A 19845-nucleotide genomic window follows, 5' to 3' on the forward strand; every position below is an offset into this window, starting at 1 on the left:
CATAGTTTATTATAATACAATCTGTTATTCTCCTGTTCACCCACAAGATGTCACAATACCCATTAAAGTGCTTTTCTTTGGTTTCGATTATAATAAGCCCTTTAAAAAAAAAAAAAAAAAACCTGAATAGCTTTGCATTATATTCTTGAATTGTTTTCAGTTTGACTGTGCATACAATCCACCCACAAGGTGGCACACAATACCCAATAATATAGGATTTCAATACGAACTCTCGGCAACACACAGTACTGGCATGTGCTTTGTTATTAATCATACACTATAGCTTCTTGCTAGCGTGTAGTTCTTCTATCCACCCACATGATGGCACAGACGACTCGCTTACGTTATTGACGCACTCTTAACTCTCTACAGGACTTTATCCTACATTACTTTTTTGAACACTCATTCACTACAAAAGTGCAGATTTACTTCCAGTTTTGGAGTTGCGCCACTTGGACAGTATTGTAAAGGAGAGATAGGTGTGCATCTATCAGATAAGGCACTACAGTACAAGAGTTTGTTCTGCAGCTCAAGTGATTTTAGACCTTGCCAATTTCTTCTAGTGGAACAAGGACTACATTCCAGTCTGCAATGCGAAACTCCCCTGGGAAGTGTTTTTCAAATCCAACCGTGGAAAACCACTACTGGCCCCAGCTTGTGATGCAACCAGCCCCGATTATAGATTTTAATTTCTACTTTGCATTGAAACACTCTCATGCCAGGCTTCCCCTCTCCATAACTTCTGATATGGATAAAGTATAAGGTCTTGGAAACTGGGAAGGGGGGGAGAGAAACCAGACACACAAAAATTTTAAACATTGACAATGCATTTATTACTGTTTCCAAATACAAAAAGGTCACCCCAGCGTGAATACAGATTACAAAATATCTCGTTTCTGGTTCTTTTTTCAACACTTAGGTCTCCAATATCATCTTGTAAATCAGCACCCATGGAAATGCACCCTACGCACATTACAAAAAAAAAAAAAATTTAAACAATATTGCATCTTCCGGAGAAAATCTTTCATAAATACAGGGTTTTCTGTGCAATGACGTTCACCGCTTTGCTGTAGTAACAGAATCACAGATGGACGTGGAAAGAGAAAGTCCGATGAGGGTGGCGCGACCAAACGAAAAGAACGAGCGACAACATTCCAAGTCCAATGCTTTCGACGAATGCGTTCGATACAGTACGACAATAAAAAGGCCAAGAATGACGTCTCCAGAAAAGGGAGAGTGGTCGGAGTCCCCGCCGCCCCGAGCGGGGAGCCCGATCGGGTCCACGGGAAATGCACTTGGATCACAGCGTTTCCGTCAGAGCAGTGGGTCTCGTCTCAGGGCTGCAGTCCAGCGCCCGCCTGGCGACGATCCGCACTGCGATGCTCCATCCTGAAACGACAGACCGCTGTCAGCAATCAGAGGCCTTAAAAGGCTCACAACAGGTTTCTGACTACATTTTCTGGAAGCGGCACAAACTAGTTTTGATGATTCGAATTTTTTTTATTTATTTTTTTTACAATATACCAACGCCGGCGCTGACAGGAGTCCAGTGTTTGGTCGTCGTTATAATCTAGTGCAGTGTCATAAGTTTCCGATCACTGCAATAATGTGGACGCCATTTACTTGATGTTTTAAACCGATTCACAGGCTCCTAATGCTCCTAACAAGCCTCTGCCAGGTCAAGCGCATCTATCTACCCATTCTGTGTCGAGGCTGCAGGTCAGGTTATGTTGTTCTTGTGGTTTAACATCTAAAAACGCATTGATGTTAACTTACCTATTTTAAAAGACCACTAACTGCTATTCAAAAGTCTTACAATAAAGAACGCAGATTGAAGACATACTTTTCATTAAATTCAGGTTTTAAATGAAGGGCAGCTAAATACACAAATAATGATGATCCTACACACACATATACACATAAATTGTACAAAATTGGCCCGGGCTGGTAATCGTTTTGCCATCCGGTTGACCATTCATTTGTGCACAAGCTAAAACAATTGCTCTCTGCCGATTCAATTAATCAGTATTGTTATTGGACCGTCCTCACTGCTCCATTCATTTTCCTCTTCTTGTCCCCCCCATCTGACTCTCCTCTCTTCCAACTTTCAGTTTGTACCTCTTCAACAGCTCTAATGTGTTTTATTAATTTATTTTATTTTTAATGTTTTATTAGTATTACAGAGAGGAGAGCAGTAAACTAAAATGATCAAGAGCAGTCGAGTGAGAATTTTGTTCTCGACTAAACCAAGCAAACAGCCAAGTAATATTGCGGCTGCTCAGGCAAGCGTGCCGCGCCAGAGATCCTGTTTATTGCTTTTTAAAGGATCGTGGCCTGAGGGGGGGACAGGACGTGAAACCAAGAGAAACCGGGCTCCCCTCGTAAAGCGCGTCGCACGCAGGCTGGTATCTCCTCCGGACTTAATTAACAATAAAACAAACGGACCGTCTCCGCATGGCCCACTACCCTGTATGCGATAAGAATAAGTCACCGAGACCAAGCTTTAGTGAAGGAGGAAAAAAGGTTTAATTAAAATAACTAAACCTACAAATCAATAATTATTATTATTATTATTATGTTTTTGCATTTAATGTTCACTGTAAACCAGAAACCACACTCACACACCAAAAGGGGGGAAGCACGTGCAATAGAGAGCAAATACATTATTTTAGCTCCCTAAATGTGTAGTGAGGGGAAAATTAGAGACCTAGCTAATCCCACAGCCGAGTATTTAATTAACAAATAAATCCTGCAAAGAAACGAGGATGAGATACCATAAATGCGATACTAGCGCTTGAAGTCGAGCAAAATATTTTGTCGCCGTGCTGCGGTTGTTATTTCAACACATTAGAAATGCATATTTTATTTGTTCTGCTACTCAGCTGTGTGTGATGGTGATTGGGGCTTTCATTAATTTCATTTAAATTAAGCAAAATGCAGCCAAGTGAGGTGAGAACGAAAAATTCACTTGGCGCTGATCTATCGGTGGGACACAGTCTGCTGAAGCCTGATATAAGGCCTCAACTCTACACGGTCATATTTTTTTAGTTTTAATTAATACACACCCGGAAAAGATTAGAGAATGTGAACACAAGAAATAGACATACAAACAAGTTCAAATATACCACAGGAAATTAAATAACAGGACATTACAATGGATGGTAGTTCCTTATTTAATAAAGAACTAAAAATATATACACCAGAGCCTGGGGCAGAATTGCCCAAGAGAAGATACTGACTTTTAAGGAAAATTATTTCCCAATTTAGGATGGATTTAGAACCTATTCAATCCAAGATGAAACCTGCCAGGATTGAAAATAGACATATACAAATGTTACACTTGGAAAAAAATAAATGGAGCGATACACACTTCTGAATTTTTTTGGATCCGTTTCATCTGCTTCAGTCTGATTATGTGGGTTGTGGTTTTTCTGGAGACTTCTGTATCTGAAAACACAAACAAAAAAGACCTTGAAACCATATGAATATAACCATCTCCTCAGGTCAATCCCGTTCATGCCAAACTAGGGTCCCTTCCCTCTCAGAAGCCCACTGCTCCATGTCCCGCCAGCAGACCTCTTGTTCAGGATGTCACTTCTCTCCTTTAAGCTCTCAAGTATGGAACTCACTTCTCTACAGGGTTAACCGGGGAAGGTTCCCCTAAAAAACACTGCCATTTGTGTCGATATATGGATCCAGACAGTGGAATGACTGTGTGCTGTGTAGTTCCTCATCTTATCCAATTATTAACAAGATCTTTCCAAAAAAAAAAAAAAAATGAAATCCAATCCTTTTTGCTGTGTACAGTGATCGTCAGATGAATATATACACAAAATCATTATAAAAAAGCAACCAAAAACATCTCTCAGGAAGGCACCGGCAGACAAAAACATGCAAAATAATAAAAACCATCACCGATTTGAGACAAAGTAAGTTCAAACAAATAATCCTATTAAAATCGATGAAAAGGCAGTAGGAGCAGGACGTGACCGGGTTATGGACCTTGCCTTTGAACATGCGGGTCGGGATGAGACGTGCAAGGGAGCGCCACAGGAGTGCAGCTCAAACAAACAGGCCTCCATCCATACAAAAGTAGGTAACGACAGATTGTGCGCGTTGCGGCCGGTGCCGGTGTGATTTCTGTGGTTTGCTCGTGTTTTGTACGCAAAAGAAAGACAATTAAGATGGCGATAACCTACAATATGCCAAGGATTAGATGCTGCAGATTTTACCCCTGCTACTTTCATTATTCTTGCAAAAGTATAGGATAGGCATTAAGATTAAGGTACTGGAAGAAGACTGCAAGAAGCCAAAAAACCAATGATGCCAAAAACCAACGCCACTTAGATAGAAAATAGTCTGATAGGAAGTTTATCGACAACGTACAACTACATACGCTTAGCAACAGTCAATCAGTAGGACAGGAAACCACAGTAAAATGCAAGCTGTCAGATGCTAGACCGCCTTCCTATTTTGTGCAGACACCGAAGACTGATTACGTGGACAACCTCAGGCATTAAACCATGCAACTCAGGTGCTTCCTGCCAAAGGACAGGCCCTCTCACTGAACATGCAGGCACATTGCTTTACCTCCACTTTTGCAAAAGCAGAATGCAAATATATGGATTATATGTTGTTGCAGTTCTGTCCTGCTCTGTGGTTATTATTTCCATCACCCACTCGTTTGGAAATCTACCTTAAAATCTCCATGCCCAAGCTGATGCACAAAGATACCATCTGGCTGTGTGCAAAAACCTTAACAACTGCAGTTCAAGATGAACCCACCCCCACGAGAATGTCACTGGAATGTGAGAGTCCGGAAGCTTGAATTGCCCCGTTTTGAGAGCGACGTGCCAAAAAACGTTAGGAAGCTAGTTTATACAGCCTGGATTAGAATAATGAATTTACAACAATACAACCGGGGGGAGACACTGAAAACTAAATTCAGGAAAGAGGTAGAGATAAAATGTGCTTGAACAACTCATCGTGCCCACAAAAGCAAAGTGAAATCCTAAGCAAGAGGCAAGCATGGGAAAATTGATTCTGCAAAACAACAAAAATAAGCTCAAACTGAAATTAATACATAAATCAAACCATAGCAGGTGTAGAACAACAGGCAGAATAGCTACTGTACCTGTGGTTGGTCTTTAAGAAAATCAGGTAGCTGAAATTCACCTTTAAAGACCTGGAAAAACAAATCAATGGCTTTAGAAGCTGATACACAGACATGTAGAGTTTCAAAACATCAAAGCTTTGTTTTTTGCAAGATCCTCAGCCAAGCCATGCAGTGCAAACCAGACTGTCCGACACGTTGTTCGGAGAGATAGAGCCTAGCGGACTGGAGGTGTTTGGAGACATCACTGGTGGATGGTGAAAGCCCACAGACTCACTGATTAAGCTGCATTATAGAGCTCAAGTAATACATGAGAATATCACATTTGTCAATACAAAGTAACATCTCCTGTAAAGCGCGTAAAGGTCGCTTTTTAACACTTCACTTTCTTCCTCTACAATGCGAGCACACCTTTGGTATTCCTGCGGTGGCATTTAAACTGAAATTCAGGCATCCATGCAGACCACAAGAGACGAGAACACAGCGTACAGAGCTGTGGTTGGCAGTTATTTTATTTTGTTCAATACCGTGCTTAATGCAGCACGACATCAGACACAAAGCTGGCGACGGCAGAAAGGTTTTCAGGCCAGAAGCAAGACGCACATTATTAGTATTGTCGAGTGGTCGGGCACATTTATCTAATTGAATGTTTCTCTGAGAGCAGAAAGAGAGGACATTTCAGGCCCTGGAGGGGAGGGCATGGGAGGTGCATCTGCAGGGAGGTGGGCATCGGTGGGGGGGGAAGAGACATTCGCCTCAATTAGGACGAGTCAAACTGTGATCTCATTTCCCTGCTTACTGTGCATCTTGGACTTGGGTCAAGGAATTTTGCAAATAGGAAAAACTAAACTGCTTTAAAATCAGTGCAGTTTCAGTTTGCCACTCAAGGTCCAAGTGTGGTGTGTGGGACTGACCGAAGCCATATGCCAAGACCTTTAATTAATCAGATTAGATCTATGAAGTGATATGTTGAAGCAAAGAGAAAAGGACACGGTGAGTTCAACACAAAGGACCCTGCAAGACTGAGGAACTTTTTTGGAATTCTGCTGGAAGCATTTAATGCGACTTCAGAGTCACGCACACATAAATCTCCCCAATACGGCACAGTCCTGACCCCAGAAGACCGGCCATAATGAGTCAGTTTTCCTTCAGGACTGTTTTCAGGTTTCTGGGGAGTCATAGAATATGAATACGTACGTTATGGTATGCATGTTTCCAAATTGCATTATCTTCTGCACAATCAAATTTTCTTCCCCTCTCCAAAACCACAATTAAATATATGCTGCATTTATGGTGGAAATAATGCACATTAGTGAAACACTGACCTGTCCATAGAGGTAGAGGTTTTATGGATCAGATTTAACTGTGTAGGAGCATTAAAAAATATATAGTGAGAACAGACTGCTTTGAAAACCATTAGAAATACTTAATATTGTAATGTCTGCACAGAAGAGTAAACATTCTGGACAAGAAGGGCAAAGGTTTAAAAGCAGATTATAATAGTACAACCGCACTAATTCAAATCCTTTTTAAGAGGTCTACTCAACGACCCACCAGTTACAGCCCTGCTTGTACGCCTTCCTGAAAACATCTGCAGTACAAGCTTGTGATCTATAAACTGTGCCCTCTCTCTGGCAATAAAGGGCTTTTGCTGCAATGAGGGTGAAAGCCATTCAACCGGAATATTTATATCATGATAAATAAATAAATACATGTGGGGCAGAGGGGGAAAATGGCCTTTTTTGCCTGCGGTTTCTGTGCCACAGTAATTCTTCTTCCAAGCCTGCGTTTGAGAGGTGTGGAGTAGAATTTACTTGGATTCGGTTCCAGCATAATAAGCACGCATGTTTTTTATTTCTTGGAGGGTGGCTTTTATAACATTTTTCTGGAGGGACCTTCCATGTCTCATTTTACTGCTGAGCTGCCTTGCCTATCCCCAGGACCTCTCTTTAACCCAGGACCCCTCCATGGGCCAGGGGAGCGGAGAGATCCCAGTTACCGCACCAGACATGCAACCTACGTTATCAATCTGGGAAAATATGTGCAACCTGGAAGGCAGCCAGAATATTGCGGCTTGCATGTTACTGATCAATCTTGTGCACAGAGACGTGCGCGGGCAACCGTCCAGCTCCGAGCCCGGTTCTAACCTCCCGGGAGTACTGGAGTCCAAATGTGTTACACAAGCTGGGTATCTCCACATGAAACACAAGCTCTCCCCAGGAGAAAATGAAATAAAATCACACTTCCACAGAAAAAGGTTTGGCAGCATTGTACGGTGCATTAAAAGGAAGAGCAGCACAGGGGAGTGGAATAAAATGCCTGGATGTGAAAACATTTTCGTTTGGCTGATTACTGGATGCGATCACTTAAGACTCCCTTGCAGACCTCCTGTTTAAAGTGAAATAATCCTTCTTTTTGGGGGAAAATGCACATTTTTTTGACCATTAGCTCAGGGAACTAATCCTAGTGCTTAGTTGCAGATGTTACCGTTCTCCCCTCAGTACCTTCAGGCTGAATTACAGTAGAAATATTTGTATGCTCTGCTACCTAAGCACCACCAAACCGTAGTTGATGTCACTTTTCATTATGTAGCCAGTAAGACTAACTCCATCAGCAGCATGCCAACCACACCCGGAGCAGGCATTCCTTGGCACCACCGGTCTCCTTCCACTGAAGCACCAGCCTGTATAAACAAACTAAGCGCCAATCCTGAATTTCAGAATGGTTTTAACCAGTTTCCTTACTGGAGACCAACCAGAAAGGCAGACGATACAATCGCAATCATGTTGAGACACGAGTGTGAAAAAGTCAAGATGAGAATGACAGTGTGGAGATGGCACTACAGGGGTTAATTGCCACTAGAAGCTGTGGCCTGAGATGTCCTCTAATGCCAACATACTAAAGCACACGGCACCGTCACTTTGCCGGTTCCACTGTATGAGCCTGAGACGCGAGTCATTTCCTCAGATAGAAGTGGAAAACTTTACACATCCCCAGAGGGGAGGTAAGCATGGTCAAAAGATCCAATTATTTGCGTCTCGCTCACTGCACATATTTTAAAAAGCATGAGACAAAGCACATTCCAGGTCTTGGACTGTCAGTTTGCTTGGATCTGGTTTCAGTCCATATGGGTTTCTGCATAATGTAAGCCGAATGTGCGGTAATGAATCAGTTATTCTTTTTGTATGTTCTGTCTCTACAAGGCTTAAATGAGAGAGTAGTTTTTTCATTTCCTTTTCTTTATATATATGTTTTTGCTTAAGTAATCCTCTATGCCACAGTATAATAATCACTTAAAGAAAACAGAAGAAGAAAACATTGTTCTTCAGTTGAGCATCTTCCAAGAAAACTGTTCCGGGAAATGACATTACATTCTGGATAAAAACAAATAAATCCACATAGTGTTAAACAGACAAGTCTATTGGTTATCTAAACAATCGGTGAAAAACATCAGATTGCTACCTCTTTCAATGGTTAAAACGCAGTTGAACAGAAATCAACCTCTCGAAGTCCTGGTGTTTCCATGTTTACATCCGATTGGAATCTGAAAACATGCCAAGACCTTTACATTACAGATTTATCCCTGTGATATGAATCATGCCTTATGACTGTTTTCATACTGCCCTGGTGTAACAAACTAATGCAAAACTAGTCCAAGAAAAGCTGGGATCAGTCACTGCAGTGATTATCATTGGCGTAAGTGAAGAAAACTGGGATTATTTCCCACTAGGTTTTAGGGAGGGATGTCTTGTGAAAAAAAAGTTATAGAGGGATAAAGCACTGTAATAAATCTTTGTACACATCTGCGTTTGGGGATTTAGTAGTATAATGTGCACAGAAAATAAATAAATTGGATTTGTTTCATGTCCACTTCATCCCGTGTACATTGTTCAAAGGGTGAAACCTCCGCCAAATGCCAGATGTGTACATTGAGGAGCTGTACACACGCAGAGCTACACATGGGATTAAAATAACCACCCAGAGCTGACAAAGAGCCACGGTGATTATAGACAAAGCTCTGATCGCTGCCTTTTGTGTGGTCACTTTCCCAGATCTAACTCGCCTCCTGTTTATATACAGGCAAAAAGAGACCTATGGAAAGGGAGGGAGGGAGAGAGAAGAAAGGCATGAAACAAAGCAGCAGCCTCTTTGCTAGAAAGGCCCGCACCCATTAACAGCTGCTTCACCATCCCGGTCCATCGTGTTTCACCGTTTGGTGCGTCAGGTCGAAGTGTATTTATAGTGCGTTACTTGTTTTCATCCCATACCTTTTACTATAGGGAACGGGCTGCACATAAAGAATCATCGATCAAAATATCAATTTCACCACGGAGATCTCGCAAACTCGGAATCCACTTAATATGGATTGATTGCGGGTTAGAAACGTGTCCAGGATTCCCTTTTATAGGGTAAGGGAGCCGTCTGCCGTGCGCTGTAGGCAAATCAGACCAATGCATAACGACTGTGGCTTACTAATTGTTGTTCCTTACGAAGCTTGGAGGAAAAGCTGTACCACACAAAACATGCCTGTATGAAGACACAGATCATACAAATGATACTGTTCTCTGATGCCATGCTGCTGCTCATAAACTCAGTTAATTCAATAAATAGTGGGGCTTGATTATACATGCCACAAATGCACCAACACATGTTACTTCAAATGTTTAAGTAAGATGCCAAATAGCTGGAAATCTCTGGTGTTTTTCAGCATCAAAAGGAGGTCATATCTATTAATTATGGAGGCAAATAAATTATAGATTCATTTGCTGCTAAGGGTCACAGAAAAATCCTGGAGCTGGGACACCAACTAATCCTTAACAAATATGCATCAGATACAATGAGAAACATTATAGAAAACCAGGTAAAACTTTGGTTTGGATACAAATAAAGAAAAGTATTGCTTCCCAAGTTAATCATCAGAGCCCAACACTGCTTGTTGAAGGAAAAGGGAAAATGCTTATGGTTTGAAATAACATCAAAGCAAACTAGAACTATGAAAAGCAGGTTCAGAGGAAACCACAAAGAAAATCAGCTGCTAATTGTGGAGGAAACAAAACAGGCAAGACAAAGCACCCAGTCAATACAATGCCTAAAACGAACAAACAAAAACACGATCACCCTCCTCTTAATTGGTTCCTGCACTGGGGTTGTTTATAAGGATTCAATCTGTACATATTTCCACAAATGAATACAGGAAACAAAAACAATGCGATTGTCAGACAGCTGGGAAAGAAGAATCTGAAGATCTCTGATCAACGAGTCTGCACTCTCTCGCTAAACTCGACAGCGCACGGCTTCTCGAAACGTCGACGCACTTTCAGTGTTTGTTCAAGGTGCTTCTGCATGTAAATAAAAGGGAAATAATGTACAGGAATACAGAAGAAATATATGCACGGCCCAGAATAGAAATACACAATTGAATGATATGATAAGGTCATGAGCTATGATATATAAACAGAAAGACTACTTCCTTTTAAGCAAAACACACTTATGGACTCATTATTGTTATCTTTGAAAGCTTGTTTAAAAGTGACAGAGTGCATAACTCAAAACTGACCAATTAAAAAAATGATTGGAAGGTTCAGGTCTAAAACAAAGACTGAAATTACTAACAGAAAAACAGCTCTCTCAATGTCTAACAACCACAGAAACAGGCTTCTTGAGAAAGCTTTGAGCAGCAATTTCATGGTGTAGCTGAAGATGGGGTCTGTTCATTTTCCTTTTTCCTGAAGGTAAGTATTTCCATTCGGTTGCCTTGGAAATGCATTCTCCGTCAGACTCCCACAGAGATCCCTGACCTCTGCGGCTCAGTGCTGTGCAACCAGCCCTCAAGGTAACTAATGGGAGGACTGCCATGCAAACACACGAACATTACAATACCTCGAAAGTGACATTTCAAGTCCTGAGTGAATGTCATTAATCATCGGTGCGGCTGCTGCGAATACTCCCTTGATGATAAATGAAATGTTTTCGGCTCCACTGACTCAGCAGGCAAAGTTGGAATTGATGGCCGGGCTACTCGGTCTGCCGTTCGTGGAAATTCTTTGGATGTTTTACTTCATTTTCTTTGATTGTGGCCTTCCAAAAAAAAAAAAAAAAAAGACAGAGATAGACTGTGGCTGAGGCAAGATCTCTAAAATGATTAGGAAAGATTTTATAAATAAATAAATAAATAAATGAATAAATAAATAAATATATAAAAAGGAGATCCGTTTATCTCCAACAGCAGGAGAAAAACAAGACGCAGTGACTAAGAGGGATGAGAGGGGCAATGCTACGTGCGTCAACCATCGCTGCAGAGGAACCACTTACCTCGGCCTGATCACCGAGCACAGGGAGGTTAAGTAACTTGCCGAGTATAACGCAGTGAGTCATGGATGCGTACGATGCTTGAACTGGGATATTCTGGGTGAAAAAGCCCTTTACTATAACCGCACGGCCACCTAGTGCACTCGCAGTATCGAGATGATTGGGATGAGAGGAATCGAAACTGGTTGAAGGGGCCGCTCTCGTTTGGACTACAGTGGGGGGTATGGGCACTTGTAGAGCGGTTAGTGTCTGGAAAACAATCTGTAGGTCAAAATGACATCCTGGAAACTGCTCTGAAGGTCAGCCGAGCCGGAGGTGCAAAGAACAGCCTATGTGCTGTGTTGAGAACATGAATTGGAAGATGGGACACTTCAGCCCGGCCGTTTGAAAGCTAACTGCAACAGACTTTGGGACGAGAGGATGATGGATGACTTGATATGACACGCACACACCAAAACTGGTTTATTTTACTTTTCTTTTCCAGTTCACTGTGATCAACAGAGCGAGAACATCAGCAGTAATATCGAAGCGGGGTCGGCAGCACTCCCATCAAGTTGCGAGCCCCCCCCAATCACAACTACGCTACACAGAGAAAGTTTGGCGGATTCAAGTCTGAGCCACAAATACCTAGTCTATGTGGGATAAAGCTGTACTATACCACAATAGTTTTTGATCTTAAATTTCCTTCCCTGTTCTGCTACTCATAAAGAGTGTTCTCCAATTCTGCTGAGAGAACCATATCCAGAACCCAAACACAGGGTCCCTGTTCAGTGTTAGGCTGCGTTCAAGATTAGACATCTTGTTAACAAATGTATAGATATTTGCTAAAAAAAAGAAAAGGAGGGGGATTATGACAGGGGGTGTCGAATTTCAGGCCCACGATGTGAGAAAGTAACAGCGACCTGCAGGAATAGATTACACAGCTGCGTGCGCTCCAAGGAAAACATGCTTAATACACTGCAGATGTGAGCTGAAGCAACAGCCGCACGAGGACTGGGAAGCCGGTCAGATACGTGGAGGAGGATCTGGGACGGACATTAACAGGGACCGTTCAGCAGCAAATCAGCAGGTCATGACTCCACACCAAGTCACGGCACGAGCGATCCCTCAAGGAAAGGAAGTTGAAGCCTAGCAGTAAATGATTCAAAGTCTGCACCTCCTCCTCCTACTCCTGCAGTCGAAAGATTAAGAGTAATATGGTATATGGGTGACTGCCGTGTCTCAAGTGCGGTCTGTTTAAATGGCACTTTTACTACTGGACAAATTACATTAAACCGATTGATTAAGAGGTCTAGAGCCCTGCGTAGGTATGCACACCATGCAGGACACGCGTTCCTGTTAGCACAGCAGTTAAAAACACTGAGTCAGACTTGCTATTGACAAGGTCGACAAGTTTAGTGGGGTGTCTGGTCGTAAATAAGCTGCCCAAGTGAGGGTCACTCATTCTCAAATCAAACCGCTTTGGCACCTCCATATAAATAACTCTGAAAGCTTAGTGGTTATGCGTACGTATTTCTTCACCTCAAGAGTGTTAGCCACTGCTTTTCTTTTAACACGAGAATGCAGCTGGGTGTCTGGAAGACCCGGTAGCAGACAATTTAGAACCATGTAGAATTTGCAATACCTTATTTTATTTTTTTATTGCAATTATGGCAAAACGAAAAAGCCTGTGTGATGTACAGTTAGATTGTTTTGTTCAGTAACTTCTAGTTGCTTATAATAGGATTGTATGGCCTTTGGGGACTTAGAGGAAGGTTCCTGTCAGAAATATCTGCACATCTGTAGCAAATTCACCCAGGATGTCTATTGTCACAGCAGAGCGGTTAGAAATGTCCTGCATGGCCGTTTATTTATTTATTGTTTGTACAGGTCTTCCAGAGAGCTGCATCCTCAAGCTAAAGAAAGCAAACCAAGCGTCTGTGCCTTTTACGAACCGTCTCTGGGGAAATGTGCGGTGGACAGTAAAGTGGGCTGGCAGGACTGCGAAGTTCTGATGTTTTGGCATCTGGAAGCCGCTTGCACTGCTTTTGATTTTCCCTCACAGTGTTATGAAAGACTGCTGAAAGTTATAGACTACGTTTTAATTGCCAAACAATGTCTAAAATGGCACGCAAAGGAGGAGAATAATAGCAGAGCCTGGCTGACTGATGGTTTAGGACAGATCCTTCGGGGCGTAGAGTCGGGACAGTGAGTTGGCAAAGTTGGGAACAATGTGGGGGCTTCACTGCGTAACGGTAGCGTGATTTGGTCTAATTGAGCCTTTTACGGTTTACCCTGTTCAAGCCTGCAGACAGGAAGCCTGGGTGGGAAGATCATTCTGCTCTCTTTAGCAGAGGAACGATGCCAGGCGTTAATGCAGCCCCCCCCCCACCGCCCCAATACCTCCTGGACCCCTGTAGAATTCCAACACAGCCGTCTATAAAAATGCCCGTTACCATTTTTAGGCTCATGTCCAAACAGGATTGTGTTCACAGTCTCACGCAGTTCTCTCACTGCATTTTTCTCGGTCTGAAAATTACTGCAGTGAGAATTGTGTTCCCCCCCATTTTCTTCTTTTTTTTGGTAAAAAGATTTATAATAGTATATATAGTATAGTATAAAGCAGACACCACCAGGGATGCAGCTCTGTATGTAACCTCAGTGTTCGCGTTAGACCAGGAAATGGGAAAACTTAAAATAGCTAACGGAAAAAACCCCAAAGCTTACCCATAAATGTATTTATAAATGCATATATATTTAAATATAAATGCTTTGGAGTGCCATTAATATTTGAAAGGGCTTTAAAACACACACGTTTCCTTTTCAGAATACACAATACAGTGACATCATCACACTTTTAAGAGAGAGGATCAGCCCGGAGGTCCTATTATCTACTAGCACTGACATATGAACACAGTGCGAGAGGGGCTTTATGTGGCCACAGAGACACCTCCTAAGTGGAAAAAGTTCACAAGTCAGACGGTGCTCCTTGTGCCCTAAGTGCTGTTTGGACAGATGGATTAACAGGCTTTATTTGCATTTAATGAGCTGGATCGGAGGAATTCTACTTCATTTCAGCTTAACCTTTCACCCTCATTTTGAAGCAGGGGGGTACGGTGAACCCCGACTTCACCCCCTCTTCCCTCGGTCTTCACACAAGGCTACCCCATGGATCGGTGCCTGGACTCTGGCGGAGAAGCCAGGCCGGGACAGAGAGGGTGAAGCTCCAGGATCTGGCTTCATGGCTTATTTATGGAGCCGGTGCTGCTGCCAGCAACACTTCCCACAGGTACATCAAGATCTACACAGGCATATTAAATACTAAAGCTCAGAAAGGCTCAATTGTAACTATGACTTTGTTGGTTAATGGGCAGTATTGTATTGCAGTATACGAGCACACACACAAACGAATGAACACGCGAACACGCACACACGAGCACACACCTACCTCTTCTGCTCTGATGGGTAAACAGGTCTATAATAACGCCTCGCTCTCTTTTCCCTGCACTAGCGGTTACAGCGTCTTTAATAATAGATCAATGCTGTGGAGGTCTCTCTTGAGCTTCACCAAATGTCCCTTAAGACATTTTTCCTCTAGTGCCCTTATATGCCAGACTTTGTTCTAATCCGTGACACCACCAATACAAATATTCTCTACCTTATGCCCAAAGCTCAAATTGCATCTTTTGTCTCAGATTTAACATTGGCCACTTCAACGTTCAACCGCAAGGTATTACTCAATGGGGCAAAGTCTACAACAGTGTTGACACAGCCACTCTAGAGACCCACAAAATGACAGATAGAGTAGTCAGACCAGGTCAAGCAGGAAAACCTCATTCATTATTAGTAATCAAAGCCTTTAAGGCATTGAGGCCTATTGTGCACTTTGCTTAAGATCACCAGGATGCACCCAACAAGGACAGCAAAGAATACAGATAAACTTCTTCATTAAAGAAGTTCGATGGACAAAATATAAGTAAATATTTATCCTGGTCTTGCATTGGTAGTTTGATTTGAGGAAACCTATATACAAACACAAAAAAAAAACAACAAAAAAAAAAACACACACCTAAGCAGACTACGGTCTCTATTTCTGAAAACATGCCTATCATTCACACAATCTTGCGCTTCAAAAATAGGAGAGAGGTATATAAATTCACTGATGCTCTTTAAACACTTCCTTCAAATTCGGCCCACTGCTAAGAGGTTTGCTGATGACATTACATTTTCCCAGCCCTCGGGTGCCATGCAAAACTAGATCAGCAGATACTAACTAAATTTTGAGCCAAATCCATGTCATGTTTTAGTTCTAGTTTTCCATTTTACACCTCCACTTTCTATAAACAGAAAATACAACTCTCTTTACAAGGAGAGAAAAAAATAAATGTAGCTACCATGACATTCCAATGGGATCTATTTAGTTATATATAGGTTACGTCTTGGAAGGGAAAAGTATTATTTATATGCACAATAGCTATGGTGTTGTACAGCATGACTAAAATTACAATTATTATACATTTTCTGAGGATGCAAGAGCCTATTTAAAAATAAAAGATTCTCTGGGAATGTACTAATTTCTCTGCTTTGGGATTATGTGCCTAAATAGTGTATGGGTGCTAGGCTGGTACATGAGACAAGAGCATGGGGAAAAAATAAATATGGTGGCTTTAGGCTTTGTCATTGTATGGCCCCCCCAATAAAAAAATCTGCAAGTCCATAATGAAAGACTCACCCTCCTGGTATTGTCCAGGACCTTGGGATCGGGCCTCCCGTAGTTCGGTGGGTTGGCGTGCGGGTCATACCCCAGCCGTGCCAACATGGGGGCGATCACGGGCATGTCCCGCAACACGTCGGACGGGATCTTGCCAACCCACTTGGATAAGGCTTCCACGTTGACTGGTTTGATGACTTGGTCGGTGGAGCGCTCCACTCTGCGGGAGAAACGAGAAGAGAGAGTCATATCGGTGAAGGCCCCCCCCCCCCCCAAAGACCGGCTTAAGCATCTCCCAAGTCTGCACCCCTCCCACCAACCACCCTTCCCTCGGTCAGCTGGTTGCGAGTAATTGGATCACGCCACACAATTAAAGGCTGCTTCCCGCTTCCTTCCAGCGTAATCGCCTTTTAATGGCTCGAATCAAGGGAGATCGCTTTTCCCCGTCGCATGCTTCTGACCCAAGCGTAATCGCCGTTACCGAGGAGCGCCAACCATTATGACTGAATAACAAGGTTGCTCCATAAACTGTGAACTGCAGCATTAAGAGACCAATAATTGGGGCACCCTTCAAGTGAAAAGACTGCTAATGAGACACAGTACACCCAACCCCACCCTGGCAAGAAAAACAACAAGCCGAGCTGAAAGATGCGTCATCTCTAGTTTTTCAGCCCCTGTTCCACTGCGTTGGAGAGGAGTGAACCGGTAAAATCCGCAACCAGGAAAACGAGTTCATTTGCGTGATACTGACTGACTGACTGACTGTACTAACTTGGCAAATACACAAGTAAACTTACTTAAACAAAAGATTCTGCATTACCATATAAATTGATATTAAAATTGAACTTGACATTGTAATACCTAAATAAATGAGCAGCCAAATAAAATATTTAGAGAGCAGGAAGGGGGAAAAAGATTGTGCCGTTCCCAGAAAACAAAGATTAAGTCATTGTCTTTTGGCAGGAAAGAAAGGGAGGGGGGAGGAAGAGAAGAGAATAAAAAAAAGCAGAGATTAAAACTAAACATGGCTATGATATTAAACTCTGTGAGGAAATGGAACAGCAAATTCAGAAACAGAGGAGATTACCAATTAGTGACAGTCCACTTGCTGACACGGCACTGCGTTCATTAAGATGGATCCAATAATTTGGATTAAACTGGGATCTGCCAACGTCACATGACCACAGCACTGGGCCTTTTCCCCAATAGGAGCCCTCGCCTGCCTGTTTTCCTAGGCCCGTGCAAACAAAGCCTTTATGACTGAGGAACTGTGCATCCACAGAGGAGATGAGCCATTTTATTTCCCCTACATCTGCAGAAATATTTAATTGAATCCAGTTACCAGGATTAGAATTTGTTTTCAAGTCAGTCTGCATGCATTTAATTTATTTCTTAAATGAGGACTGGAACCAAGCTGAAGTACAAAGAGCTTTGGCTGCCAGTTGAACAACCCCACAAAACAATAAAACCAAAAAACAAGACCAAGATTACCGTATTTCTGCAATACTTAAATGCAGTTCCAGGAATTGTTCAACGGTTAACTCGTCAACGAAGGATAGTTTCATAGAATAAAACAACCTACAGGAAATGTTTTACTTTTTATGAACATAAACTACCCCAAACTCCGTTGGTTTGCTAATTTTATTAACTGCACTTTTCTAACAAAAGGTATCTGATCACCTTGAAGTCTTCATTCAGAATATCGATGAAGCAATTGTAACTTGAATAATTGAAGAGTCCTTTGCCTCAGTATCAGACGATCAATTCTGCAAGGCACTGAGCATCAGATCGCGCGTCTGCTCCTCTCAGACCCCTCTCGTGATCGGCAGGACAGGCCGGTGGGTGGGCTGCTGGGCGAGAGACTTCTCCAGACATGCCCTCCTGGGAGTCTGATCTTTCTTTATCCGTCTTACTTTTTAAACCTATCAATCGCCCAGTAGACTTCTCAGTCACAAGGTTGGGGGTTCCGAGTCTCATCTGTACCGAGAAGATAGTCTTTGGAGTCGGGGTCCAGACCGTGTGACCTTGGGCCTTATAGTTGGGGTACAAGCTGGCTCCACGATCGAAATGCTACGATTCCCTCAGTGTCAAATTACACTGCAGTTTCACAGGGATAACAGTTGTATAAACGATCCAACATGCAATATAAACAAGTGCGAGAACTGCAATCAAGTAAAATAACTGGTATGCAGTTGACTGAATACTGTTTACATTAGGAAACCTACATTAATCACCCCCCATAAAAAAACACAAGCCAGAGGAAACGCTGACAGCTGATCAGCTATGGATCCCCTTATACCCCTTCAATACCTGCCACAATCGTGACAGCGTTGGATTCACAGAAAGGGGAACTGCTTTCACAATGGAGAAGAACGGGAGGGAATGAACTCTGCCTGCCCTCGGAGGCCGTCTGTAAAAAGGTAGCTCGATCTGGACACAGACCTGCTGGCTGCATTAAAGGAGGACTGGGAGGGGGTAACAAGGCACTGCATTGTTAGGGAAACGGGAGTATAACCGGGAACAATTAGCCGGGGGAACCCGACTCGCTCCTTTTGAACCGTGGTATCCCTTCTGAAACGGTAGCCAGGCTCTTTGAGGGACATCAATTGGGCAGAGGCAGAGCCAGACACAGGCCTTGAAACTGGAGATGCCTTAAACGCCCCCCTGAGGCGCAGAGATAGTATTTTACCCAGACATGGAGGTGGGGGGGATATTACTAATCGAATACACCCATCTGCAGTGGATGAGTGGATCTCCGTACCGCAAGAATACAGCACGCAACGACGTCCAAAATAGACGTGACGCAAGACCTGAGCCAGAAAAAGCACGAAACCCTGAGTTTTTCATCTTTATTTAGATGCCTTTTCAGGAGAACTGCTTCTCGACGCCAATGACGGGAGAGGGAGATCAATAAAAATAGACGGGGAGCGTTTGATTCATTCTGTGCTCACGGCCTCTCGAAAGGGTTTTATTTTGGGACACGCGAAGGCCGCTCCGGGGATAAAGGCCTCTCCGTGACTCAGCGTGCGGCTGCCTTATCTGCAACTGAATCTACAGCGGGAACAGCCAGACCTCGAGTGCTTTCCAGCTCTCCGCCTGTGTACCACGCATCCCTGAATACAAAACGAGGAGAGCTCCCTGCACGCACCGGCAGAACAGAGGAAACCGACAAGGAGAGCAGAGAAAAAGGTTGTTTTTTTTTTGTTACGTGACCTCAATGCATTTTTTTTTTCTTTTCTTTTTTTTTTTTTTTTTTTTTCCGACCGACCTGAAACGTAAGCTCGTCACCGCCTACCGCGCATCCGAAGACAATTGGTTCAGCCTGGTTGATGTATCGAGGCCTAATTATGAATTCACTCTCCCATCCTCAATGAGCCGCCCAGCCGTTGTTTCTGTGCAGAGCAGCTTTTGACTATAAGCATCCCATAATGTTCACGAATAAACATTACTACACAACATGCGGTGTTGTTACTCCGAGAGACCAGATCATTTTGGCCTGCTTTTATGAAACACCTAAATAAAAACTGTACAGTATTAAAAAACATACCACTAGATTTTGAATTTTGAATGAATGAATCGTGTCACTGGTTGGTAAATCTCTATTTCAGACTGGCATTAAGCTTTGTTCATCTGTTCCACATGTCAATATTGGATTTACTTTAATCCATTTACATTAAAAATGCATCTTTATACGGACAATGCTCCTGCATGATTAATATCGGTCCAGCATATC

At 42.8% G+C, this 19845-nt stretch overlaps 1 protein-coding gene across 2 annotated transcripts in view; it reads right to left on the minus strand.

The window, feature by feature from the left end:
• Positions 1-809: 809 nt before the first annotated feature.
• The window catches only part of tpst1 (tyrosylprotein sulfotransferase 1), a 37248-nt gene continuing 18212 nt past the window's right edge, over positions 810-19845 (minus strand). The window contains exons 3-6 of one of the 2 annotated variants that reach the window (XM_066695454.1): positions 16134-16332; positions 5135-5185; positions 3371-3447; positions 810-1389 (exon numbers count right to left, since the gene is read on the minus strand). In XM_066695454.1, the coding sequence (XP_066551551.1) occupies positions 3412-3447; positions 5135-5185; positions 16134-16332 (286 nt within the window). In that variant the 3' untranslated portion in view covers positions 810-1389; positions 3371-3411. The remainder of the gene's footprint in view (positions 1390-3370; positions 3448-5134; positions 5186-16133; positions 16333-19845) is intronic. The other variant, XM_066695455.1, reaches the window with a different exon arrangement.

Source organism: Amia ocellicauda, chromosome 22 (genome assembly GCF_036373705.1).
Source record: "Amia ocellicauda isolate fAmiCal2 chromosome 22, fAmiCal2.hap1, whole genome shotgun sequence".
Lineage (NCBI taxonomy): Eukaryota > Metazoa > Chordata > Actinopteri > Amiiformes > Amiidae > Amia > Amia ocellicauda.